We start from the raw sequence: 24939 nt of genomic DNA, 5'->3' as shown, positions 1-24939 counted from the left end.
GATGCTGCAATTTCAACAACTTGCAGGTTACTTGGGATGAGATAAAAGATCCATATTTCATTCGCAAAACAATCAAAGGCTTTATAAGGCTTTTCTTCCTAAATATCCAAAAGGAAAACACATTGACAAGATTAGAAGTGGTTCAAAGATGGAGCCTTGAGGTACTCCACAAGTAAGGGTTAAAAGACAATTACATAACAAGAAATCATACAGCCTGATACTTCTTCATACAGCCTTCATATTCTTCAACAAATAAGTAGCTCAAGCCGCTTTTGGAAGGATAAAGCTGACAGACATGAAGCTTCTGACTATAAGCTGAGGGCTCGTTTATGGCAGCCTGTTTATAACAGCCTCACTTGTCAGTCTGCCCAAGGGCAGCGGTGGCTACAATGTAGCTTACCACTCAGTGTGTGAATGGGTGGATGAATGGGTGGATGGCTAATTGTAGTGTAAAGCACTTTGGGGTCCCTAGGGACTTGATAAAGCGCTATACAAGTACAAACCATTTACCATTTAGTTACAGGGTACCCCACAGGTTTATACAGAGGTACTTAAAGGGTACCCCGGTGATCCCTTTAGAGTATCTACATGGGTAGCTAACAGGGTACCTATTGGGGTTCTTATAGATTACCTATAAGATACTTTCAGTCTACCTACACAGGTACCTAAAAAGTACTTATTGTCCGGGTCAGGGATTTTCTGTTTGTTTTTGCCTGCTATTTACACTACCTTACCACTAGATGCCGCCTAAGCTCCGGAGGTGAGAGGGAGACAGGTGTTCGCAATCTTCATCAAACTGGAGGAGTGTAAGAGAGCAGTGGGCCAGCACTTTTACGCCTGAGTGTTTGCCTATTGTGGTAACAAATACCGGCCATCCAGCTATAGGTTTTTCAATGCTTCAGAAAACTATAGTAACCCTCGTCGTTTCTGTGTTCCTCTCTAGGCAGATCTGTTCTGGTTCAACTGACTCCTCGTTTGAACTGCTTCCCAAGCTTCAAGATTTCAAGGAAAGTTTTGGATTCCATTCCAGCTGGCTGCTACTAGCTCTCCTACGTCCTGGCTTCAAGCTCAAGCTCAAGCGAACCCTGTCCAAAGTTTACTCACCTCCAAGCCAGGCATCTGGAGCTCACTACCTCAGTAAGTGAGCTGCCTTCAGAGAAACCTCACCGCTGCACACTGAGTGAAGGATTAAGAGGAAAATAAATTCAGGCACCTCTGTGGTCATCTTCCGTTCCAGCTGCGAGCCCCTCCATGCAAGATCATCAACATCACTCAGTAAGCCTGAAGATACCTTCTTAAGAAAGTCTGTTTTTGTTCTCCATCAACTCACCTAACCTTCTCTCCATACAGTCAGTGTATCCAGTTCCAGTTCCCAGTCCACATTCACCTTCTGTAAATAAATTCATTAACTTTTCCTCTGTCTCCAGAGTGTTCTCTGCATGTGGGTCAAATTTGTTAATAAAACGACGACACTTATAGGGTACTTGTTGGGGTTCCCATAGTATACCTATGGGGTATCAAGCGCATATAGAGGTTCTCTGCATGTGGGTCAAATTTGTTAATGAAACGACAACAGAACACTCAGGCCAAACTAACCCAGCAGAGACTCTTAGGAGGACACTATCTGAACACAGCCTCCAGATCCAGTCCCATGATTCCACTCTCCGGGCATTGTTCGAGCAGCAAAGACAAACATACCCAACAGCTTGAGCAGGTGACGTCTCTGTTACAGCACACTCTACTTCCCAAGGCCTCCACCACCCCAGAGGGCGCTGTAGGACCTCCCGTGTCTCAGCAACTTTCTCCGGGACGAGACATAACTCCCCCTAACCCCGAGACATTTTCTGGAGAGGCGGGTAGTTGTCGAGGCTTTTTGCTTCATTGTTCCCTAGTTTTCAACCGGTCACAACAGTCGTTTCCTCATGACGATGCAAAAATATCATACCTTTTAGGGTTGTTAACAGGAAAAGCACTCCGCTGGGCAGAGGCCAGGTTTCCAGATTGCAATCAGTTCGGCTGCTCTTTTGAGAAATTTATCCAGGAGTTTAAATTAACTTTTGCAACCGAATCTGATCCGACCAATATTTCTCGTCGCATGTGGGCGCTGAAACAGCGAAATAAACCTTTAACTGAATTCTCCATAGAGTTTCGAACCATGGCAGGAGCTTCTGGCTGGGATTTCAATACTCTTAAAGCAAAATTTTTCCAGTCTCTAGACAAAGCTTTAAAGGATGAATTAGCTTTATTAGATGAACCCAAGGAACTGGGTGAATTTATTACATTGGTAACCCGAAAAGACAACCGGTTGAGGGATAGAAGGAGGACCCGATCAGAGAGAGTAGTCGTGAGACCACAAGTAGGTTCTGAGACTCCACCTCATCACTCCCAATCACTACCTAATAGTTGTTCTGAATCAGAACCCATGCAACTGGGACACACCAGACTCATCACTGAAGAGCGACAGCGACGCAGAGAAACCAATATGTGTACTGTGGTTCATTTAATCATTTCATCACTCTCTGTCCCCTTCGGCCAAAAGAGAGGGTCCGTCGGTTGTAGAGGGGAAGCTGGCGGACCAGTCACCTAAAGTTTTTGCCCCTAGATTCATATTACCTGCTACCCTGTTCTGGAACCAAAAGACTATGAAATTGTCTGCTCTAATTGACTTGGGGTGTGAACAAAATTTAATTGATCAGTCCCTGGTTGAGCAAGCACAGATTGAGGTGGAAATTCTTCAAACCCTGCTTCAAGTCGAGGCTCTGGATGGAAGGATGCTTCACCGCATAACCCATCGTACCAAGAATTTGGAGCTAGTACTCTCAGGTAACCACAGAGAACACATTCCGTTTTTTTGTTTTTCCTGTCCGCAACAATCCTTTAGTTTTAGGTTTCCCCTGGCTCCAAATTCACAATCCACATCTCAACTGGTCTGAATTACGCATCAATTCCTGGTCCACTAAATGCCTTTCTTCATGTTTACAGTCTGCAGTCTCTCCTAAGCCGCCTCCTGAGGATTCAGAAGAAGCTGAACCCCTTGATCTAACTCGGATTCCAGAAGAATACCATGATTTAAAAAGTGTGTTTAGCAAATCCTGAGCTCTGTCTCTTCCACCTCATCGTCCGTAACTGCGCTATTGATCTTCTTCCTGGAGCTCCGTTGCCCTCTAGCAGACTCTATAACATTTCCCAATCAGAACGACAGACTATGGAGAAATATATTTCTAAATACTTGGCGGCTGGAATCATCCGCCCATCCTAATGCCCTTTAGGTGCTGTTTTTTTCTTTGTGGGGAAAAAAGATGGAACATTACACCCCTGCATCAATTACAGAGGTTTGAATCAAATTACAATCAAAAATAAATATCCTCTCCCTGTGTTATCATCTGCCTTCAAACCTGTCCAAGACTCCACCATCTTCACAAAATTGGATCTACGCAACGCTTACCATCTTGTCCGAATCCGTCAAGGGGACGAATGGAAGACCGCCTTCAAGACGCCCCAGGGCCATTTCGAATATTTGGTAATGCCTTTCGGCCTCAGCAATGCCCCAGCGGTGTTTCAAGCATTAGTCAATGATATTCTGCGTGATTATTTGAACATATTTGTGTTTGTATACCTTGATGACATTCTCATCTATTCCAAGAACCTCACAGAACACCGTCATCACGTTCGTTTGGTTCTTCAGCGTCTCCTGGAGAATCAACTATTTGTAAAAGCAGAGAAATGTGAGTTTCGCCAACACTCCGTCACATTTCTAGGATTTATCCTCAAGGGTGGACAGGTTCACTCAGACCCGGATAAAGTGAAGGCAGTTCTGGATTGGCCAGTTCCCGACTCCCGTAAGCAGCTACAACGTTTTTAGGGTTTTGCTAACTTTTACAGGCGGTTTATCAGAAATTACAGTCAAACAGCAGTGCCCTTAAATGCATTAACTTCAACAAAGGTTCAGTTCCGGTGGACTCCTGAAGCCGAGGAAGTTTTCTCCTCCTTAAAGGAGAAGTTCTCTCAAGCACCCATTTTGATTCATCCTAATCCAACCAAACAATTCATCCTTGAGGTGGATGCTTCTGACACTGGAGTTGGGGCAGTATTGTCTCAGAGATCCGACAAAGATGACAAGATTCATCCTTGTGCATTTTTTTCCCGCAGATTGTCCAGTGATGAGCGAAACTACGATGTGGGAGACAGAGAACTGTTGGCCATAAAACTGGCCTTGGACGAGTGGCGGCATTGGCTGGAGGGAACCGAGCATCCTGTATTGGAATGGACAGATCACAAAAACTTGTCATACATTCAAACGCCTAAAGTCTCGTCAGTCCCGTTGGTCTCTGTTCTTCTCTCGGTTCAATCTCTCCATCTCCTACAGACCGGGATCAAAGAGCCAAAAACCAGATGCTCTATCCCGTCAGTTCTCTCCGGATGATTGTAACAAACAGCCACCATCCATTTTGTCTCCAAGCTGCACAGTAGGAGCCCTTACTGGGGAAATAGAGAGTATTGTGAATCAAACTCAATTAAATGAACCTGATCCCAAAACTGGACCACCCAACCGGACTTTTGTTCCATGCACCGTCCGAGCACGTCTAATCCACTGGTTTCATTCCGCCAAATTTTCCGCCCACCCAGGTACCAGTCGAACTGTAGCCCTCATTTCAAGGCGGTTTTGGTGGCCCACCATGCATAGGGACGTCAGAGAATACGTGAATGCAGGTTCTGTTTGTGCCAGAAATAAATTAACTAATCAACCACCGGCAGGTCTGGTCCAACCTCTTAAGGTTCCATGACGCCACTGGTACCACATTGCTCTTGACTTCGTCACCGGCCTTTCTGAATATAAAGGTATGACCTCCATCGTAACTATTGTTGACCATTTTTTAAAAGCATGCCATCTAATTCCCCTCAGAAAACTCCCGTCTGCTTTCCAAACGGCTCAACTATTCATTAAACACGTCTTCCGACTACATGAAATTCCCCAGTTCATCTCCAAGGTATGGAAACAGTTTTGTACAGCTCTTGAAGCCAAAGTATCTCTCACCTCAGGTTACCATCCACAAAATAATGGACAGACTGAAATAATGAACCAGGAACTAGAAGCCACTCTCAGATGTTTGACATCATCCAATCCCTCTGGAGTGTTTATCTACCCTGGGTGGAGTATTCTCATAATTCTCATGTCTCCACTGCAACTGGTTCCTCCCCCTTATGAAATCTCTCTGGGCTACCAGCCTCCATTATTCCCTGCTGACAAAAAAAATATAGCTGTTACTTCTGTGAGCCACCACATTAATCGTGTTAAACAGGTTTGGAAAGCCACAATCGGAGCCTTACAGAGAACCGCCAGTCAAAACAAGCGGTTCGCTGACAGAAGACGCACACTGGCTCCCAAGTATCAACCGGGTCAAAAGGTCTGGTTGTCTTCTCGCGACATACCCTTTAAGTCAATGACTAGAAAACTCTCTCCTAAATTCATTGGACCTTATGAAATCTTATCTGTGATCAGTCCCACCACAGTCAGACTCCGTCTTCCTCCCACTTTTCGCATACATCCCCCTTTCCATGTCTCTCAGTTAAAACCAGTGCTTTCCAGCTCGCTTTGCCGTCCGCCCAAACCCCCTCCACCCGCCCGGGACTTCCAGGGGCACCCGGTTTATACGGTTCGGCGGGTCGTGGACTCCCGTCGGCGGGGTAGAGGCTGGTAGTACCTTGTCGACTGGGAGGGCTATGGTCCGGAAGACCATTCTTGGGTTCCCTGCTCTTTTATCTGCGATCCATCTTTGATCACAGATTATCATTCTTCTCTTTCTTCTTCTTCTTCTTCCTGGCCGCCAGGCGGGCGGCCGTTGAGAAGGGGCATGATGTTGGGGTCTGGGATTTTCTGTTTGTTTTTGCCTGCTATTTACACTACCTTACCACTAGATGCTGCCTGAGCTCCGGAGGTGAGAGGGAGACAGGTGTTGGCAATCTTCATCAAACTGGAGGAGTGTAAGAGAGCAGTGGGCCAGCACTTTTACGCCTGAGTGTTTGCCTAATGTGGTAACAAATACCGGCCATCCAGCTATAGGTTTTTCAATACTTCAGAAAACTATAGTAACCCTCGTCGTTTCTGTGTTCCTCTCTAGGCTCTGCTGCAGATCTGTTCTGGTTCAACTGACTCCTCGTTTGAACTGCTTCCCAAGCTTTAAGATTTCAAGGAAAGTTTTGGATTCCATTCCAGCTGGCTGCTACTAGCTCTCCTACGTCCTGGCTTCAAGCTCAAGCGAACCCTGTCCACCCTCCAACGTTTACTCACCTCCAAGCCCGGCATCTGGAGCTCACTACCTCAGTAAGTGAGCTGCCTTCAGAGAAACCTCACCGCTGCACACCGAGTGAAGGATCAAGAGGAAAATAAATTCAGGCACCTCTGTGGTCATCTTCCGTCCCAGCTGCGAGCCCCTCCATGCAAGATCAACATCACTCAGTAAGCCTGAAGATACCTTCTTAAGAAAGTCTATTTTTGTTCTCCATCAACTCACCTAACCTTCTCGCCATACAGTCGGCGTATCCAGTTCCCAGTCCACATTCACCTTCTGTAAATAAATTCATTAATTTTTCTTCTGTCTCCTGAGTGTTCTCTGCATGTGGGTCAAATTTGTTAATAAAACGACGACACTTATAGGGTACTTGTTGGGGTTCCCATAGTATACCTATGGGGTATCAAGCACATATAGAGGTGGCTACATAGTAGTTACAGAGCATCAAGGAAGTCCTAACAGCATAATTACTGGTACCCCGTAACCTATGTAGAGGTAGGTACAGGGTCCATGTGGAAAGAAATTAGAGGATACCTATATGGTATTTACAAGTTACCTACTGAGTACCAACAGAGTAAATACAGGGTACACACAGGCATATCTTTAGGGTATTTACCTTAAAGGTTATTTTCTGGATACATATGGGGTACTTCCAGTGTGAACATGGAAGTTATGATGGGCGCCTACAGCATATGTCTGTGGTGCATACATGGTACCTGCAGCCTAAAAAATGGTACTCCAGCAAAAGAAAACCCTGACGTATAATAGATTTGACTAGATTTACAAATCACATCATCATCAAAACATATTACGATTGTTCTCGTAATTAGATGTTTGGGCTGCACTGCTAATGATGATGTGTTTAAAAAGGTTATAGCTGGAAAAGAAACTGACTTAGGTTAAAATCCCAGTATCCAATCCTAACCTGGGAGGAAGAGGACACCTTTTAAAATATGTTTGACTATCTCTTTAAAATGACAAGGGTGTTTAACTTCAGCATGAAAAGCATGTCTCTGCTTGTTATAGATAAGATGGTCCCATTATTTAGGCCAGTAAGTCCATTACCTGTGTGTTCTGATTGGGGATCTGCAGCAACAGGGCCAGGTCGGTGTAGTCAAATGTGTCATCTAAAGCCAGCAGAGCACCGTGGACGCCACTCTCTCTGAGGTTATCTGCGTACTCTTTTAGTCCAATGCTCTGCACCCAGCACATCACACGCTCATTGGACCACACCATCACATCTGGGTAAGAAGAACAGGCATATATCTGGTCACTGTTAATTTAAAGTTTCTTTGGGTCAACTCCTGGGGCTCAAGCTGGATAGACATTAAAGTTTCCTTAAGCACAAATAACTTTTGCTGAATGGGTTATACATGTAGCTGCACACAGATGCGTGACTAAGGGAGATAGAGCCAACGTTGGATTTGCATGAGTAATAAGCATGACCACACCACAAGAAGTGCTTTTCTTTAAGTACCTTCAGAATATCTTTGACACACCCTAGATTTAGACATACCAACCTCTCATCCTCATCTTGAATCTTCCAATAATCAATGTTTTTATGGCAATGGAGAGTAAGGCTTAAAAGAAGAATCTTCTCTAAATGTGGAGCAAGACATGTTAAAGTCCTTGAAATATGAATTATCTTATATTTCCAAAACGGAAGCTCAGTTGGCTACATAATAATCCACAATTAACGATAATTTTTTAGTATTTGTTATTGTGTTAAAAAGCAAAAGTGAATCTGTCTTTTTATTAATGAGAATTATTGTATGTTTTTGATACCTTAAATGTGGAAACAGCCTCAGCCTGGAGATACTTTTATCTACTCTAATTGGCTGATCAGGCCTAATGACAACCTCTGTCTCCTGAAAGTTATCAACCCAAGGCGTTCTCATTAACGTAGAGAAACAGAACCAAAGAACCAACGGTCAACCAGATCTGATCACTCTGCCAGACTCAGTTGGATTGAATGCTTCGGTTTGTATTGAATGTTTCGCAGCATGTGTCTAATTTTGTGTAAAGTTCCTACAAAGATTATGACTGCTATTCCTCCATGTCTTGAATGTGTTCATTGTCAGTAGAGGCTTTCTTTAAAAGCATTTTATGTCATATCCAGCCCAGATTTGAATCCAAAGTGTAGAACCCAGAGGGCATCCAATGAACTGAACCAGAACCAACAAACTTTCAGTATCTGAGACGCTGACACTCAGTCAGTTCCGTGTGTGAACCAACAGCCCAATTCTGGACCACAAAGTGGGAAATCTCTTCCCTTGTTTTATAGTGGAGGTTCTGAAAAGAGAAGCTAAGACAAAAGGTGGATCTGAAACTTTTATTTGCTCCTTTTAATCTTTTTTCCTGTTTTCTTTTAATTAATTGATATTAGGTATAAAAACCCAGAATTAAGGCCCTATATTTAAACTCCTGAGAGACTAAAATCTTGCATCACAGCTTTAGGAGGAGTTTCTAGAGTAGAGCAAGTTTAGTATCTTTCTTTTTATCTTTTATGGTTTCATGTTTTTTTTTACTTAATTAAACCTTAGAATATAGACATAGGTGTGAATAAAGGTGTGAGTAATATCAAAAATAACACTTGATTACATTAATCACCAGTTTCTGTATTCTTAATTGAAGGAAATGAATTGGAATGATTGTTAATAAATTTGTAAAATGGGAAATCTAAAATTCTTTTAATTCTAATTTTGTAATAAAAATTGTTTATGAGGGTCATTCATCAGATGTTTTTCATCTACATGAATATAGTTTAACAAAGCTTATTAATGTCAAACATACTGTGGGATGGTCTGAATCGCTTTATTTATTATTTATTCTTATTATAAATAATAAATGTTGGTATATTCTTATTTATTTATTTATTTATTCTGTGTTAAATAAAGTTACTGCAAATAAAAAGCTTTAATATTGGTAAACATTAGTACAAATTTTATTTGAATAAGCAACCTAGATAAAGATTTATACTGTGTTACTAAAATACGCTTTTAGCAAGACAACATAACTACATTAATATATTACAGTTCAAGCAGAAACTATAAAAAAAAGAAAAGATTACCTTTATTCTGGTGAGCGCTCTCCTCCCTCCTCCTTTCCAGCTCCTTGCGGTCGTAATTCAGACGCTTGAGGCACATGATGCCATAATGCAAACTGACCCTGGGAAAGGTCAAAGGAGCAAGAGGGTTTAACAGGTTCAAGCAGGTTAATTGGGGGTGCACTTTTAATCTTGGAAGCACTTGAGGCCTTCAGCAGAGAGCCTTCATCTGACACCACACCAAGCTGTCATTGTCACAACAATGTCGAGAAACACCTACGGTTTTAAAGAATGAAAGCTTCCTCTAAGGATGTGAAAAATAGCTCAATGTTTGCAGCTAAACAAGTACATCTTAATAAAGTAGAAAATCATTTATAAGTTCTTTTGTTTTTCAGTAAAATTGCAACTGGTTGCCACTATACAGATTCCGTTGGTGTTTGTTTTCTTGTCACACTTGTTTCTGATCTTCAAAGAAAGTTTAATAGAAGACAAAGATAACATACATAAATAAATACAAAATATAGTTTTCAAATGCTTATTTTGGTTTTTAAACTAAAAAATTAAACTTCATAACTGGTCGTTCTATTCTTGGAGACAGAAACTGCCATCAAGTGTTTGGGATCAACGGCAACAAGTCTTTACATCCCAGGAATTTTGGCCTGCTCTCGTTTGCTGAATAGTTTCATTTGAGCCACACTGGAGGGGTTTGACTACGAGCAGCCTGTTTCAGGTCATGCCATAGCATCTCAATCTGATTTAAGTGTTAGTATTGACTAGGCCACTCCAAAATCTTCTTATTGTTTTTTTGTGCCATTCAGAGGTGGACTTGCTGATGTGCTTAAGATCATTTTTCATTGCATAACCCAAGCACCCTCCATCTCAGGGTTATTAGGAATCAGGATTTTGCAAAAAAGCAGAATTTATTGTTTTCCCAGTTAAAGCAAGTCATTTAGGTCCTGAAGCAGCAAAGCAGCCCCAGACCATCACACTACTACCACCATGTTTGACTGTCAGTATGATGTCAGTGTTTTACCAGATGAACTTCTAAAAATTTCCACTTTTGTCTCATCTGTCTGCAGGATATGTTCCTACTTGTCTTGGGAAACATAAAGACATTCTTTTGGAAATGAGACAGGTCTTTGTGTTGGATTTGGTCCTGGTAGTTTTTCCATTGGTGAATAATAGATCTCATTGCTTTCTGTTGAAGTCCCAGGCATCCCAGACAAGCCTTAGACATTTTTAACTGTTCCCACAATGGTAGATGTCACTTAATTTGTTTCTCAACTGCTTTTGAATTTAGGTTGAAGGATGTGTGCTCATGTAGTCAAACAAGGATCAATTTAAATTATTTGTTAATTCTTGAGAAATCATACTCTGGGGGTGGTGCATGTTGTAGCAGTACAGATGCTGTCCCAAATACAGAGGGTATAGTCCTCGACGCAGCCGTCCTGGGTTCGTTTCCGACCTTTAAACCTTTGCTGTATGTCATTAAAGGCCACTAGTCTCAGAAAAAAATCTTTAAAAAAATAAATGAAAATTTGAAAAACCAAAAGAATTTGGTTTATTCGGGTTAAATCATGATGTGAAAATGAACAATTATATTTTATAATATATAATTATATTTAGTTTTTTTTCAGGTAATAACAGACAACATCACTTGAAAACAAAATGTTGTATTTACTCGGTTTATCTTTGTCATTAAAAGTGTTACAAAATAGCAAAATCAGATGAAATTTCAAAGGAAGGAAATACCTTTTCCACAGTGCTGCATGAATATCTGCCATGAGCCATTGCTGTACAGGTCATAACATAGCATAACATAACATTTCTGCATAAAAATAATGAGTTCTTTGTTAGTCTTGTAATTTTCCTCTAAAATGAACAGAAGTAAGTAAATACATGTAATTTATCTATACAAGATATTAATTTCAATGTTTGAACTGAATTGCTGTATAGATAAACTTTTCGATGCCATTCTAACTTATTGAGATGCACCTGTAAAAGGTGTGGGAGCATGCTCTACCTGTGAAAGCTGTCCACCATCTTCAGCTGTCCTCTCAGCTCCTTCTTGGTTAGGTGGTCCAGCATGCGTGCATCCACCAGGGACTCCATGAAATAGCTGCGATACTGGGGTAGGCCCAGGCTGGGCAGCCAGTCATTACCCACCCACTCATGATTCATATCACCGTAGGCCAGTATCTGGAGGGGACAAGCACAGATGATCGACGCTGATTCACACTCGGCTTCATATTTCATGTCTGAGCGCTCATGACTCACTGCAGATGAAGGGTCTGACAAATAAGCAGCGTGTTGTGTTTGTTTTTTAGTTCCTACAAGGTTAGCAAAAAAAATATTTGAGCCTTACCTGGTCCCAGCTGAACTCCTTTAGCTCCTGAACACCGAGAGAAAAGACGAGGCAGGAAGAGAGAAAGACAGAGCGAGTTGGGGTGGTGAGGGGAAAAGGGGAGCAGGGGTCAAAAGCAGTGTGGACGGATGGAAGGATGAATGAGGAGAAGCAAAAGAGGGAGAGAGGTCACAGCAGCAGCGGGAAAAGAGGACAAAAGTGAGGAACAGTGGGTTAGAGAACGGGTGATTAGTTTGAAGCAGTTCACATAGAAACAGCAACCACAGGGAGAGACGAGGATGCTCAACACTATGGCCTGGGCCCACAGAGAAGACAGACAGATAGAGGAACAAATACAGAGACAGAAGAGGAGGAAGGGGAGAGACTGATCAACATGATTCAGACCAGACGAGACGTTCAACATTATTCAGTAATCTTGACCATAAAAAAAGGAAAATTGGACAGAAGACAGTATGACCGGAGCACTAACCGGAGGTTTGGTGGCAGCATTCAGAGACTCCATCTCCGCGTGAGTCATCCACACATTACTGGTGGACTGCAGTAATGTAAGCACAGAAAAATTCATTCTGTGAGGTTTAGGAAAGAAATCACCACAGATTACATGCATCGAGCACCAGAGGCAACCGGCTCTAGAGATTTTCCAATAAAGCCCATCAATCAACCACAATTGCAAACTACTTTCTCATTGCCATGAAGAGGAACAAAAGGTTCAACCGTTTTTTTTGAACTGATAGCATCTGTTCAGGGTGTTGAGTGAAAATGTCTTGAGTGATTCTTTCCTTACGTTTCATCATATCAACTAACACAAACACAACTGCAGAAGAGTTAAACCAAGATAAACCCAGTGAGGCATTAGCACCAAACTTCACAGGATTCAGAGGAGAAAAACTTCATGTATCTTCTTGTACCTTTATTGGAAACACAAGCATACAGTAAAAAGCAATGATGTTCTTTGCCAACAATCTGGTCAGGGACGGTTTTTATGCCTTTTTGTAGAAAGTCTTTTTTGGCAGTTCCCTCCCTGCCCTTTTGTGTGCATGCAAAGTAAGCCAGAGGCAGAACAATCACACCTTCTGACCCTTTTTATGTACATATCCTGCAGGGCTGTTCAGGCCTGGTGCTAACAGGTGTCCTGCCCTATCTGATCACAAGTCAACATGGCTAAATACAAGTGTGAATGCAATTTTGGCAAGACTGAGGACCCACCGGCCATGTTCAGATCTGGCATTTACATGTGTCTTGGCCTATTTAGCTGCAAATGGACAGCTTTAAGTACAACTGTTCAAATCTAGAGTTAAATTCTGCCTGTAGAGTTATTAAATGTGAATTATACATCATGCAACCTCACAGTAACCTAAAATCATCTCTGACAACAAGAACAAACATTACACTACTGAGCATCCTGCTAATCCACTGAACCTGGACAGAATGGTCCTTTGGTAAGTATTCCAGTAAAGAGCTCAAACAACTTCTAGCACCAAAAAACTCCTATCAAAATATTTCTGAAGACATTTGCCAGCAGCAGTCTGAATTTAAAAGTGCTGTTTATATAAAGCATTTTTAACCAGATATCTTGCTAATATTTCTGCAGCTTGAAGGAAGTCATATCAGGTCTGTGGGTGGTTTTTCTGTGTGAGCCAGAACAGATTCCCTTCAGACTGCTAAACTAATGTTCAACCTTCAAACCATCCACAGCTGCATTTAACGGTGTCCATGTGCAAACAGATTGCTCAGGATTTATGTAAATGTCAAGTATGAAAAGGGTCATTCAGAGATTGCTCTAAACATAACAGTTGTTCGGCAAATGAAACTAAAGATGCACCAATCAGGATATTAATCCCCGATTCCAATTTATGGTTTTCCTTGAGATCTGACCTGCCAATTCTAATATTCAAAGGATAACATCACATAAAAACCTTTGTTTTAATTTATCAGTTAAATATAACAAATACTGATGATACAGAAAAATTATGTGTGGCAGATGGAGGTAGCAGTTTTAATTCAAGAGAAAATTTGGGGTACCTCCAGGGTACTGTCATGGTACTTGCAGGCATTCCTTAGATACTTACAGGCCACCTACAGGGCAAATATGCAGAAACCACATGGATATTTATTTTTTTTACCTGTACAGGTTAATTAGAGAGTACCTATAGGGATTCTTACCAGGTACTCATGTGGTATTTATGAATACCTACTGAGTGCCTGTGGTGTAATTACAGGCATTCTTACTGGGTACCATTGGGGTAGTTGGTAACAGGTTACCTACTGCCTCCATAGGGCTACTTGCTGTGTACCTACAGGGTATTACCATTTATTCATCAAAACATATCACCCCTATTTTTATTTGTATAAAAGTGCCACATCGACAATCTGTTTGTTGATGTATCTTTAAGCCAAGTTTTGATGCATTTAATGCAAATGAATTTTTAGTTTTTGAGCTGTTGATTACAGTTCAGGGTCAATCAAGAGAAAATTGGCCCATTTCAATCACTGGCAGATTGGTGCAACACAGTTCTAAACCTAAACCTTTCTGTGTCATACTGAGGCCTGTCGATGATATGGTCCCAAACTGGACCTTGGGGACCGCTGTCCCACAAGTTTTAGGTAGGTCTCTGTTCCAACACATCTTATTCAATTTGTTTGTGGTACTCCACAAAAAAGAAACGAACAAGATCCGAACAGTTTGGACTGCACTGTAAGAACTGGCTAACCGTTAGCGTGCTAACAATGCATCTACTTCAGAGATTTTAATCTGTGCTAAAGGGCTTTACAGTTTTTATATGAGTCTGAATTAAATATTCCACATTGATTATACATCATTTAAAACACAATCTGTGATTTGTTGAACCTTTACACTGTTTATGAAAAGAGAAAAATAAAGGGGATTGCTAGTTTAGCTAAAATCTCATCTCCTCTCATAATGTCGTTACCCGTTATCAACTACCATCCCGAATGATGAAGATGCAAATTTATAAGGCATTTTTTTCATAAGAAAATCAAACCATGAATGATTAATGGGATACTTGCCTATATGGGATACATTTTTTATTTTGGAACTGATCATAACCATCTGAGTTTTCCAGTAGGATATTACACATTGTATAGAAAATTGTGAATTATTTTAAGGTCCCCTATTTCTCTCCTATTGCATACATAAGCTTACCGAAATATTTGTAAATCGCTGCGATAAATCTGACTTGATGTGCCAGTCAGCTAAGTGCTTGACGTATGATGTTGGCTGCATATTTATTTACATGAAGAGTGGGTAACTGAGCATGTGGGGATGCATTTCAACACAAAGTGTGAACACACATAGCTACAGCTGTTAACTTGTTACTGGACATAGCTACAGCTGTTAATTTGTTACTGGACATAGCTACAGCTGTTAATTTGTTACTGGATTGCTAAGCATTCGTGTTAGAACCAAGTATGATCACACACTCTAAGCTGCATGTTCAACAGATGGACAGAGCAGTAGCAAAAAGAACCACCTCCCATACTAAGAAACCCCACAGAAAAGGATGTTCACAAGAACGTCAGTCAGCTCATGCAATAAAAAACGAGCACCAAAACAACAGTGATAATTTTATATATTGCAAACAAAAAATGTATGCACAGCAGAGGGTTATACATGCTGTTGTCGACATTTAGTAAAGGCACACTACCAAAGATAAAAGCATGGAGTTTACTATTAAAGTACATCTGTCATTATTTTAATAGTAAAGCATAAATCTGTGCTCCTGTGGGGGTGTTGAAGTCTTACAGAGCGTGTGCTGGCTGGGGCAGATGGGCTGGTGAGGGACACCATCTCCTGGATGGCCAGGCGCAGTTTGAGGCGGTGGAGCGGGTTACTGATGCCGATCTCCCTCTGGATTTCTGTGTCCGACAGGTTTGCCATGATCGCACCGCTCTTTACATTGGCACGACACGCCGCGACGTACCAGGCGGGCATACCCACCCACAACTGAAAGGAAGTGGGATGATTAGGTAATAAAATGCTTTTAACCCATGAATTTGTCACCACTTAAGGATGACCTACCTCTAACCAAGACACAACAGTAGGTCCATCCCAAGATGCAAATGGCTGTCCTTGGCGACAAGCTTCTTCTAGTAGTTCATGTCTGACGAGAGGAAAAACAGACAAGGATGTTTCATTGAAAATTAAAAAGTAGTTAAAACACATCCTTTAATAAGCACAAAATTCACTGACTTCTTTTTGCTGCGACGGTCTTTATCTGCTGGACCAAGAGTTCCTGTCTTGTTTATCCCCATTGTGTCTCCAGATCCGAGGTCTTCAGAGGGTGTAGATGCTGGGAGCAACATGAAAAGGTCAAATCTGCCTAGAAATATAAAGCTATGGCAGCTGAGTTGTGTTTGACAGTACACAGAAGTAACACTCCGTTATCCTATACCAAGAGAAGCAGATCCATCACGACCAGGTTGGCCCAACCTTCCTTTCTCCTTTTTCCCAAAAAGCCGACCAATAGAAGACTTGATGCTTTTCTTCTTACTGGGCTTGTGGAGAGAATCTTGACTGCTGTTGGAGCTGCTGCCATCTGCAGAAAGGCTGGGACATTGACAAGAAAAATCAAGTGCAAAAGGTAAAGCACTTTTGAGTAAAGTAAAGCTTTATGATGTTGGATATTCTCAACATGAGCTCCTACCTGCGAAACTCCCGGGGGTCGTCAAGCATCGCGCCCGGATGGGTGAGGTTCATTCTGTCTAATCGCAGCGCACGAGGAGTTGGAGGAGGCGTGGAGTCGAGAAGAGCAAGGGATCGGTCGTCCTCTCTGTTGTTCTGGAATGTGAAATCTTATCAGTTTTAAAGTGCAGGGATTTCAAAAACAATGAAAAAAGTATTTACGCCCACACAGATTTTGTACTGTTTTGGTTTTCTGACAGGCTTCCATGTTTCTTCCCAGCACCTTGCTTACTGCTGAATGATGAACACTGACCTTAACTGAACCAAGGGAGTCCTGCAGTGCTTTTGATGCTGTTTTCTATTGTTACCTCCTGGACTAGTCGTTAATGCGCTCATGCAGTAATTTTGGTTAACCGGCCACACCTGGGAAGCTTCACCGCTGTTCCATGTTTTCTTTATTTGTGGATAATGGCTCTCACTGTGCCACCGGCTGCACGGTGGCGCAGTTGGTAGCACTGTTGCCTTGCAGCAAGAAGGTCCTGGGTTCAATTCCCGGCCTGGGGTCTTTCTGCATGGAGTTTGCATGTTCTCCCCATGCATGCGTGGGTTCTCACTGGGTACTCCGGCTTCCTCCCACAGTCCAAAGACATGCCTGTTAGGTTAATTGGTAACTCTAAATTTCCCTTAGGTGTATGAATGAGTGTGTGCATGGTTGTTTGTGTGTTGCCCTGCGATGGACAGGCGACCTGTCCAGGGTGTACCCTGCCTCTCGCCCATAGACTGCTGGAGATAGGCACCAGCTCCCCTGCGACCCACTATGGAATAAGCGGTAGAAAATGACTGACTGACTGGCTCTCACTGTGGTTCATCCAAAATTTTAGAAATGGTTTTGTAACCCTTTCCAGACTGATACATGGCAACTAGTTTGTTTTTCATCTCGATTTTCTTTAAAATATGTTGCATTTTGAGGTCTTTTACCCACTTTGTGTTGCCAGACACGTTTTATTGAAATAATTTCTTGATTCCACCAGTCTGACAGTAATGAGGCTCTGGTGTGACTAGCTAAAAGTATGGTAAATCACATTTTTTTCAAGGTTGATTCATAAGGCTGTTTTTAACTTAATAAATGAAATTATCATTTGAAAAGGCTTTTTTATTTATTCAGGTTGTTTTTGTCTGATATTAAAACTTATTCAATGATCTGAAGCATTTTAATGTGCTCAAAAAAAGCTTAACCAGAACAGGGCAAACACGTAAACACAGTGTTCATGATTCAGCAATAAGCAAACAATTATTCTCTGTAATTCTTCCTTTTTAACATATTAATAACACAGATAATAGAAACTTAAAAATATTTAATAATATGCTGTATGGTGAACCCAGACTTTTCTGTTTTGTTATATATTTTGGTATTGTCATATACCATTTTCCTAAAAGTTGTATTCTTCTAAAACATATTTTCTGTTGTTTGGTTTGTTTTGTTAAAAGAGCGTGTTTAGTCTTTTCTACATCTTTCGGCTTGATAAACGTCTGCTGTACTATGACTCACTTTCTGAAAGAGCTGCTTTGCATAAACAGGGATGGGGGGTAAAAAGGTTAAACACTGACTCGAGGAGAAGCTCATCTTTAAATTCCAGTACCGGTTACTGGTACCTGTCTATCTGTTTCACGGGCTGGGGAATGAGGCAGGCGAGGAGTGGAGTGTCCAGAGCTGGGGGGAGATGGGGAGGCCAGTGTGGAGGATGTGATGGATGATGGGATGAAGCCCCTTTCTGTACTGTCTCTGCTCAAGGAGGAGGGAGGTATAGGTGGGCTGTCCAACGCTACGCTGACCCGGCTCTCGATTTCCTCAGCCCGCAGCTCTGTGTTCTCCTTCTCCTCCTGGATCAGCCTGATTTTAGAAAACAAAGGTGCAGAAAAACAGGGAACCTTTAAAGAGCAGCTAAACCCCAAATCAACGTTTTTAAGATTCCTCCATTAGTTTCCATCTACTGTGGTTTGCCAAAAATAGACCTGAGCATAATTCATTATTATTCATAAAATCGTTTTGACATTAGTAGTGATGGACAAATCATCGTCTTGATTTTTCTATTAAATTATGTGTTCTGCTCAATAAAAGGCTAAACTTTTCACAAGATGGCCAAGATCCTTGTGTGGAGGAGTGGAAATGAATGGGGGCACAAAAGGTTAAATATTTCATATACTCAAACATAGATGTATAGAATTGACCATTTATAATGTCACAGTCTCCATTTATGAATTATATACCTAATGTTGATATAATAATAAAATCTAATCACATTGACAGTTTAAAGCATTTTCAGTTTTAGGTCAGAAACGATGTATTCCAGTTCTTAAACAAAGGTGAAGATGTCAGAGACCAATTTATCTGTTTTTCTTTCTCTCTCTCTTGATTTACAGTTTTAAGTATCCAGCATGCCGATGTGAGTGAATTTTCATCAGGCCAGAAACCATAGCTAACGTGACTTTAAGTAATGGATTAGTATTGTTATAGTTAAGCACTGGGTCATTGTTGTAATGTTTGAGTTGCATCACATCTGTAGCAGTGGAACACATATTGAGTTAACTGACAGCTTTTAAAAAAAAAAACAACTTTAGGTCTGAAAACATCTTCATTATAAAAGGAGAAATAGTATAGTTCTGTCTCTCTCTCCCTTTTGATCAATATTTATATTGGCCAGAGTATTTTAGCTCATGTGTATGAAGCAACCTTCCTAGATTTTGTGCCAAGGTTACACCAACAGTTAGAAAATGACGTGTTTTCCACGTAGATTAAAGGTCAATGAAGATAAAACAAATAAAACAAAAAACAAAAAGATTAGGCTCTTTTCCTTCCACAATCATCTTATCATCCCTCAGATTTATCTTGTGACCCTCTCAATCACATATTTATACATTGGTATTAACAATCGTAAAATTTAATCACTGAATGTTTCCTCAACCTTAGATGTTTTCTCTATTGCAGTATCAGATAGGTGCTGATATCTTTATGTTTTTAGGCTGTTGTAGGTGATGATGTGCTGCAATTTGTAGAAGGGTGGTGTTTCACCTCCCTTCCACCCTCCGTCTTTCATACTTGATCTCCTTATTGATGGCCTCCAGCTGTTCCTGCAGCATGATGGCAAGGGTTTGCACGTCTGTCTGTCCACTGGGAGAAAGAAGTTCAAAACGAGGCTCCCCATCGTCCTCGTCATCAGAGCAGCCCACGTCCATGCTCTGCTCGTACCCAGTTCTCAGCAGAGCCCCGCTCTCCCAGTCTGGGTACTGTGCAAATAAATGCAAACCAGAAACTTTATGACACAATGAACTGTTTTCAGAGTCAGCTTTAAAAAGTGTCTAAAGGCTTTACCTCAATTATTTTATTTCTATTTTCAGGATATTTAAACTGTGAGAAATGTAAACATTTAAGGTGCTGTTTCATATCTCGACATTACTGTATGTCAAGTCACACCTCTGAAGTATGTGTGCCACTTTTAAAGAGCTTGTGTTCTGAACAGTGCATGTGTATGGTTGTTGAATTCACAGTGTTAAGCTATGTCAGGACAGGACTTTCCATGATTACCCCCAAGTGGTCAGATAAGTATTAGCAAATTTATTCCAAAAGTAGGTCAAGCCACCATTTTAATTTACAGTTTCAAATATCCAGCATGCTGAGGTGAGTGAATTTTCATTAGGGCACAAACAGATCTGTAGCAGTGGAATACATATAGTAAAAAAAATGTAACCTTAGATCTGAAAACATCAGCATTATAAAAAGAGAACTGTGACTTATTTTCAGAAGTTGAGAAACATTTCCTTATGTCAAAATGAAATATTTCTGACGAGCATTGTTTCTTTTTCTTCTTTTGATTAGCGTTGTTAAGAATATATCGTATCAAGCATTTATCAAGGTAGATCAAAGATTAAAAAAAATAACATCTAAAATCACTGAACTTTTCCATCTTTTAATTTCCTGCGATTTATTGTCCTTTCAATGAGATGCTATAGAAAGTTCCGGGGCGACCAGGTTTTCTCTGGCACTCCCACTAATAACTGTAGCTGCGCAATGCTGATCAGCTGGTTGACTTCTACAAGGTTCTAAAAGACGGAACAGTGTATCTGTGGACAAGAGGCCCATCCATTAATCTCATTAAGGTAAAACTGTTCTAAGACCACATTTTGCAAACCAAGAACAGTCTGTGAAAAAGCTGACTGCCAGCTGGCTATTGGAGCAGCTGATACCGGCTCCTTCCAGTGCCACCATTGATGCTGCTTTCTAGAACAAAGGAGAAATCAGAATTTCTGAATATACAGGTCCTTCTCAAAATATTAGCATATTGTGATAAAGTTCATTATTTTCCATAATGTCATGATGAAAATTTAACATTCATATATTTTAGATTTATTGCACACTAACTGAAATATTTCAGGTCTTTTATTGTCTTAATACGGATGATTTTGGCATACAGCTCATGAAAACCCAAAATTCCTATCTCACAAAATTAGCATATCATTAAAAGGGTCTCTAAACGAGCTATGAACCTAATCATCTGAATCAACGAGTTAACTCTAAACACCTGCAAAAGATTCCTGAGGCCTTTAAAACTCCCAGCCTGGTTCATCACTCAAAACCCCAATCATGGGTAAGACTGCCGACCTGACTGCTGTCCAGAAGGCCACTATTGACACCCTCAAGCAAGAGGGTAAGACACAGAAAGACATTTCTGAACGAATAGGCTGTTCCCAGAGTGCTGTATCAAGGCACCTCAGTGGGAAGTCTGTAGGAACGAAAAAGTGTGGCAGAAAACGCTGCACAACGAGAAGAGGTGACCGGACCCTGAGGAAGATTGTGGAGAAGGGCCGATTCCAGACCTTGGGGGACCTGAGGAAGCAGTGGACTGAGTCTGGAGTAGAAACATCCAGAGCCACCGTGCACAGGCGTGTGCAGGAAATGGGCTACAGGTGCCGCATTCCCCAGGTCAAGCCACTTTTGAACCAGAAACAGCGGCAGAAGCGCCTGACCTGGGCTACAGAGAAGCAGCACTGGACTCCACTGTGGTCCAAAGTACTTTTTTCGGATGAAAGCAAATTCTGCATGTCATTCGGAAATCAAGGTGCCAGAGTCTGGAGGAAGACTGGGGAGAAGAAATGCCAAAATGCCAGAAGTCCAGTATCAAGTACCCACAGTCAGTGATGGTCTGGGGTGCCGTGTCAGCTGCTGGTGTTGGTCCACTGTGTTTTATCAAGGGCAGGGTCAATGCAGCTAGCTATCAGGAGATTTTGGAGCACTTCATGCTTCCATCTGCTGAAAAGCTTTATGGAGATGAAGATTTCATTTTTCAGCACGACCTGGCACCTGCTCACAGTGCCAAAACCACTGGTAAATGGTTTACTGACCATGGTATCACTGTGCTCAATTGGCCTGCCAATTCTCCTGACCTGAACCCCATAGAGAATCTGTGGGATATTGTGAAGAGAACGTTGAGAGACTCAAGACCCAACACTCTGGATGAGCTAAAGGCCGCTATCGAAGCATCCTGGGCCTCCATAAGACCTCAGCAGTGCCACAGGCTGATTGCCTCCATGCCACGCCGCATTGAAGCAGTTATTTCTGCCAAACGATTCCCGACCAAGTATTGAGTGCATAACTGTACATGATTATTTGAAGGTTGACGTTTTTTGTATTAAAAACACTTTTCTTTTATTGGTCGGATGAAATATGCTAATTTTGTGAGATAGGAATTTTGGGTTTTCATGAGCTTTATGCCAAAATCATCCGTATTAAGACAATAAAAGACCTGAAATATTTCAGTTAGTGTGCAATGAATCTAAAATATATGAATGTTAAATTTTCATCATTACATTATGGAAAATAATGAACTTTATCACAATATGCTAATATTTTGAGAAGGACCTGTAAGAGAAAGCAAATGACCATCAAGAAACAAACTATGTACTCAACTGTGATTAACGTTTTACAGTAACTCCTCTATACATCTAACTGCAACTCATTAAACTTAATTTATTTGATTCACTATTCCTGTTAGCATGAACAGAGTCATAAAACTTGACAGTTTGTAGAACAGGAAGAGCAGATTTCCTGTTCTGTCAAACATCCGCACAACTTAACAGAACAATAAAAAGGACACAATTACAGCGAATGTTACACAAATCATATTAATATCTTAGGCAGATAATTTTAAACTATAAAATAACTTATTCATCTGCCTTCCACCCTTTTTGTAGTTTATTGGACACCTTGATGCAGACGGGTTTCCTATGCAGTCGTGAAAAGTCTGGAAAACTCTTGAACGTTTATCAGTTTTTATGATTTTTATGATTTTATGGTCTCACTCAAATACATTTGTTTAAATTAATTTAACAAGGTTTAACTTTAAATGTCTAAATTGCACACCTTGATTTAAACATTTTACCCATAGCTGTTTTTGGTTTTCTACTTTCTAATTGAATTCATACTTATATAAAAATAAATAAAGGGCAGAAAATGACCATTTGGTCTCTAGACAACTTTAAATTCAAGTTAAACTGGACCAGTTATTGCTCAATTGGGTCTGAAAGACCAAACAAAGCAGTAACTGCTCGGAAGTTCAACATATCAAAGTTCACAAACTGTGCTTTGAAATAAATACATTTAATATAGGAAACATCTATTCCTTATTTGACAAGTCAGAGTTCTAGATTTTAAAATAAAACTTATCAAAATTAGTTCAGATGCCTTAAAAGCATTAATATAGCTCAATACCATGCTCCAAATATTAGAAGCTAATATTAGCATTGAGTTGTTTCATTATTGTGTGACCTACAGTAAATACGACCCCGTTAACCTTTAAGTATGTTCAAGTTTAATAGTTTATACTCAAAGCCCAGAATGTTAAAAAAAAAACCTCAAGAAAAGAATTTGAGTCTGAAAAACTATTGAGTGCACAACTATATGTTTTCCAACAGTTGCACCTTTACTGGAGCTCTTAAAAATAAGAAAGTGCCATTTCATTTCTTTAAATAGAACTGAAAAAATTGCCAAATCTCTGAATTTTTCTTTGTACCTTGCTTGAGTCCTCATGGGCTGTGCTCCAGCGGGCCCTGTGGCTTCGTCTGCCCACACCCCCACTGGAGGCATTACCGAAGTGATCTAGGTGAGTGGTAGATCCTGCTGGGAGGGACCCGCCTCCATGGGAATACCTCAGCTCCAAGGCACTGCCTGGCAAAGAGCGGCTGCAAGGATAAAAGCAAAACATAGCTCCAGATAAGATAAAAAGGGTAAATATCCCTGTGGTGAATGAGGTTTTTGTGGCAACCCAACTATGACAGCAAAACAAAAACAAACACACACAAACAAGTTGAGGAATGTTGTGCAAGAAGACGATATAACTTGAAGACACCTGGTGAACTTTACAACATATTACTGTCAACAGAACAACAGGAGGCTCTGACAGATGATATTTAATTTCCCTTTGGGATTAATAAAGTATTTTTGAATTGAATTGAATTGAATGGTAAAAAGTGACACGAAATGTTGGATAATTCATGTGTTTGTGCAGTGAACGTGTAACATTTATCACCGCAGTTAAAGTGAGCGCTGACAGTATTTAGTGTCTCCAATGTGGAGTGATCTATTGACACAGGAGATGCTCAGCATTTGCATTTCACAGTCAGCTGGTAGCTTTCTGCAGAACAGATGCTTGCACCAAACACACCTGGAATAGGAGCCTCCGGGTCGAGCTCTAAGCTGATCGACCTCCAGCTGAAGACGCTCTAGCTCTGCTATCAGCTGGTCCTGGAAGTGGAAACGACACAGAGTTGGTCCAGAAAGAAAGGAGTGTGCAGACCTGAAATAAGAATGATGCTTCGAGGTGTCGTTACCTTATTTGCCAACAGATCATCTTGGAGTTTCTTCATATTGGACAGTTCCTCAGATAGAGCATTCTGTACAGAAGCATAGATGAGATTAGAAAAACACAAGCAATACATGCAGTTTAAACTAAGCACTTTAATTCATCATTACTGGCTTTTTATTTGATTGCAATGTTTGAACAATGAGAACAACACTGAGCATTATTAGACAAACTATAGAAAACAAATGTTATTTTTGTCCTGCTGGCTGTTTAGTTTATGCTTGTTTTAGCTGATGAGATACGACCTGGAAAAGTTTGGGATCTAATTTAAGTATTTTCCAGGTCTGGGTAAGGATGGCAAAAAGAAACAAAGAGGATGAAAAGCTATTTGTATTTCCTGACTTGATGCCATCCATCCATCCATTTATCCTATTTGCATTAATTAATTCATTTTATTAATTTAATCATTGATCCATATTTTGTGTTTTTATTTAAGTTGTTTTTTGCGTCGCAGGGGCCGGGATTCAATCCCACAGCAGCCTGCGTCAAGGACTGAGGCCTTTGTACATGGGTCACGTGCTCAAACCCCTGCACCACCAGCGCCACACCATTGATCCAGTTTTCATTCATTCATTTATCCATTTCTTTTCATTCATTTAGTCATTCTTCAAAATATTTTTCAATCGATCCACTTTCCAATCTGTGTTTGTTTAGGCTCCATTTTAAGAGCTAGATCACTGTAT

At 40.9% G+C, this 24939-nt stretch overlaps 1 protein-coding gene across 5 annotated transcripts in view; it reads right to left on the bottom strand.

Annotated features, from left to right (window-relative positions):
- The window catches only part of LOC124863024 (liprin-alpha-3-like), a 50149-nt gene that overhangs the window by 5654 nt on the left and 19556 nt on the right, over positions 1 to 24939 (bottom strand). For 4 of the 5 annotated variants that reach the window (XM_047357260.1, XM_047357259.1, XM_047357262.1 and 1 more), the window contains exons 13-27: positions 24225 to 24287; positions 24059 to 24138; positions 23408 to 23576; positions 19441 to 19628; positions 17997 to 18234; positions 16366 to 16499; positions 16114 to 16268; positions 15912 to 16011; positions 15741 to 15822; positions 15465 to 15665; positions 12171 to 12236; positions 11702 to 11728; positions 11360 to 11535; positions 9361 to 9458; positions 7356 to 7531 (exon numbers count right to left, since the gene is read on the bottom strand). In XM_047357260.1, coding sequence (XP_047213216.1) covers positions 7356 to 7531; positions 9361 to 9458; positions 11360 to 11535; positions 11702 to 11728; positions 12171 to 12236; positions 15465 to 15665; positions 15741 to 15822; positions 15912 to 16011; positions 16114 to 16268; positions 16366 to 16499; positions 17997 to 18234; positions 19441 to 19628; positions 23408 to 23576; positions 24059 to 24138; positions 24225 to 24287 — 1953 coding nt within the window. The other variant, XM_047357263.1, reaches the window with a different exon arrangement.

This window comes from Girardinichthys multiradiatus, chromosome X, assembly GCF_021462225.1.
Source record: "Girardinichthys multiradiatus isolate DD_20200921_A chromosome X, DD_fGirMul_XY1, whole genome shotgun sequence".
NCBI lineage: Eukaryota > Metazoa > Chordata > Actinopteri > Cyprinodontiformes > Goodeidae > Girardinichthys > Girardinichthys multiradiatus.
The sequence above is the reverse complement of the archived record's forward strand: the minus strand, read 5'-3'. Positions and strand labels throughout refer to the sequence as shown.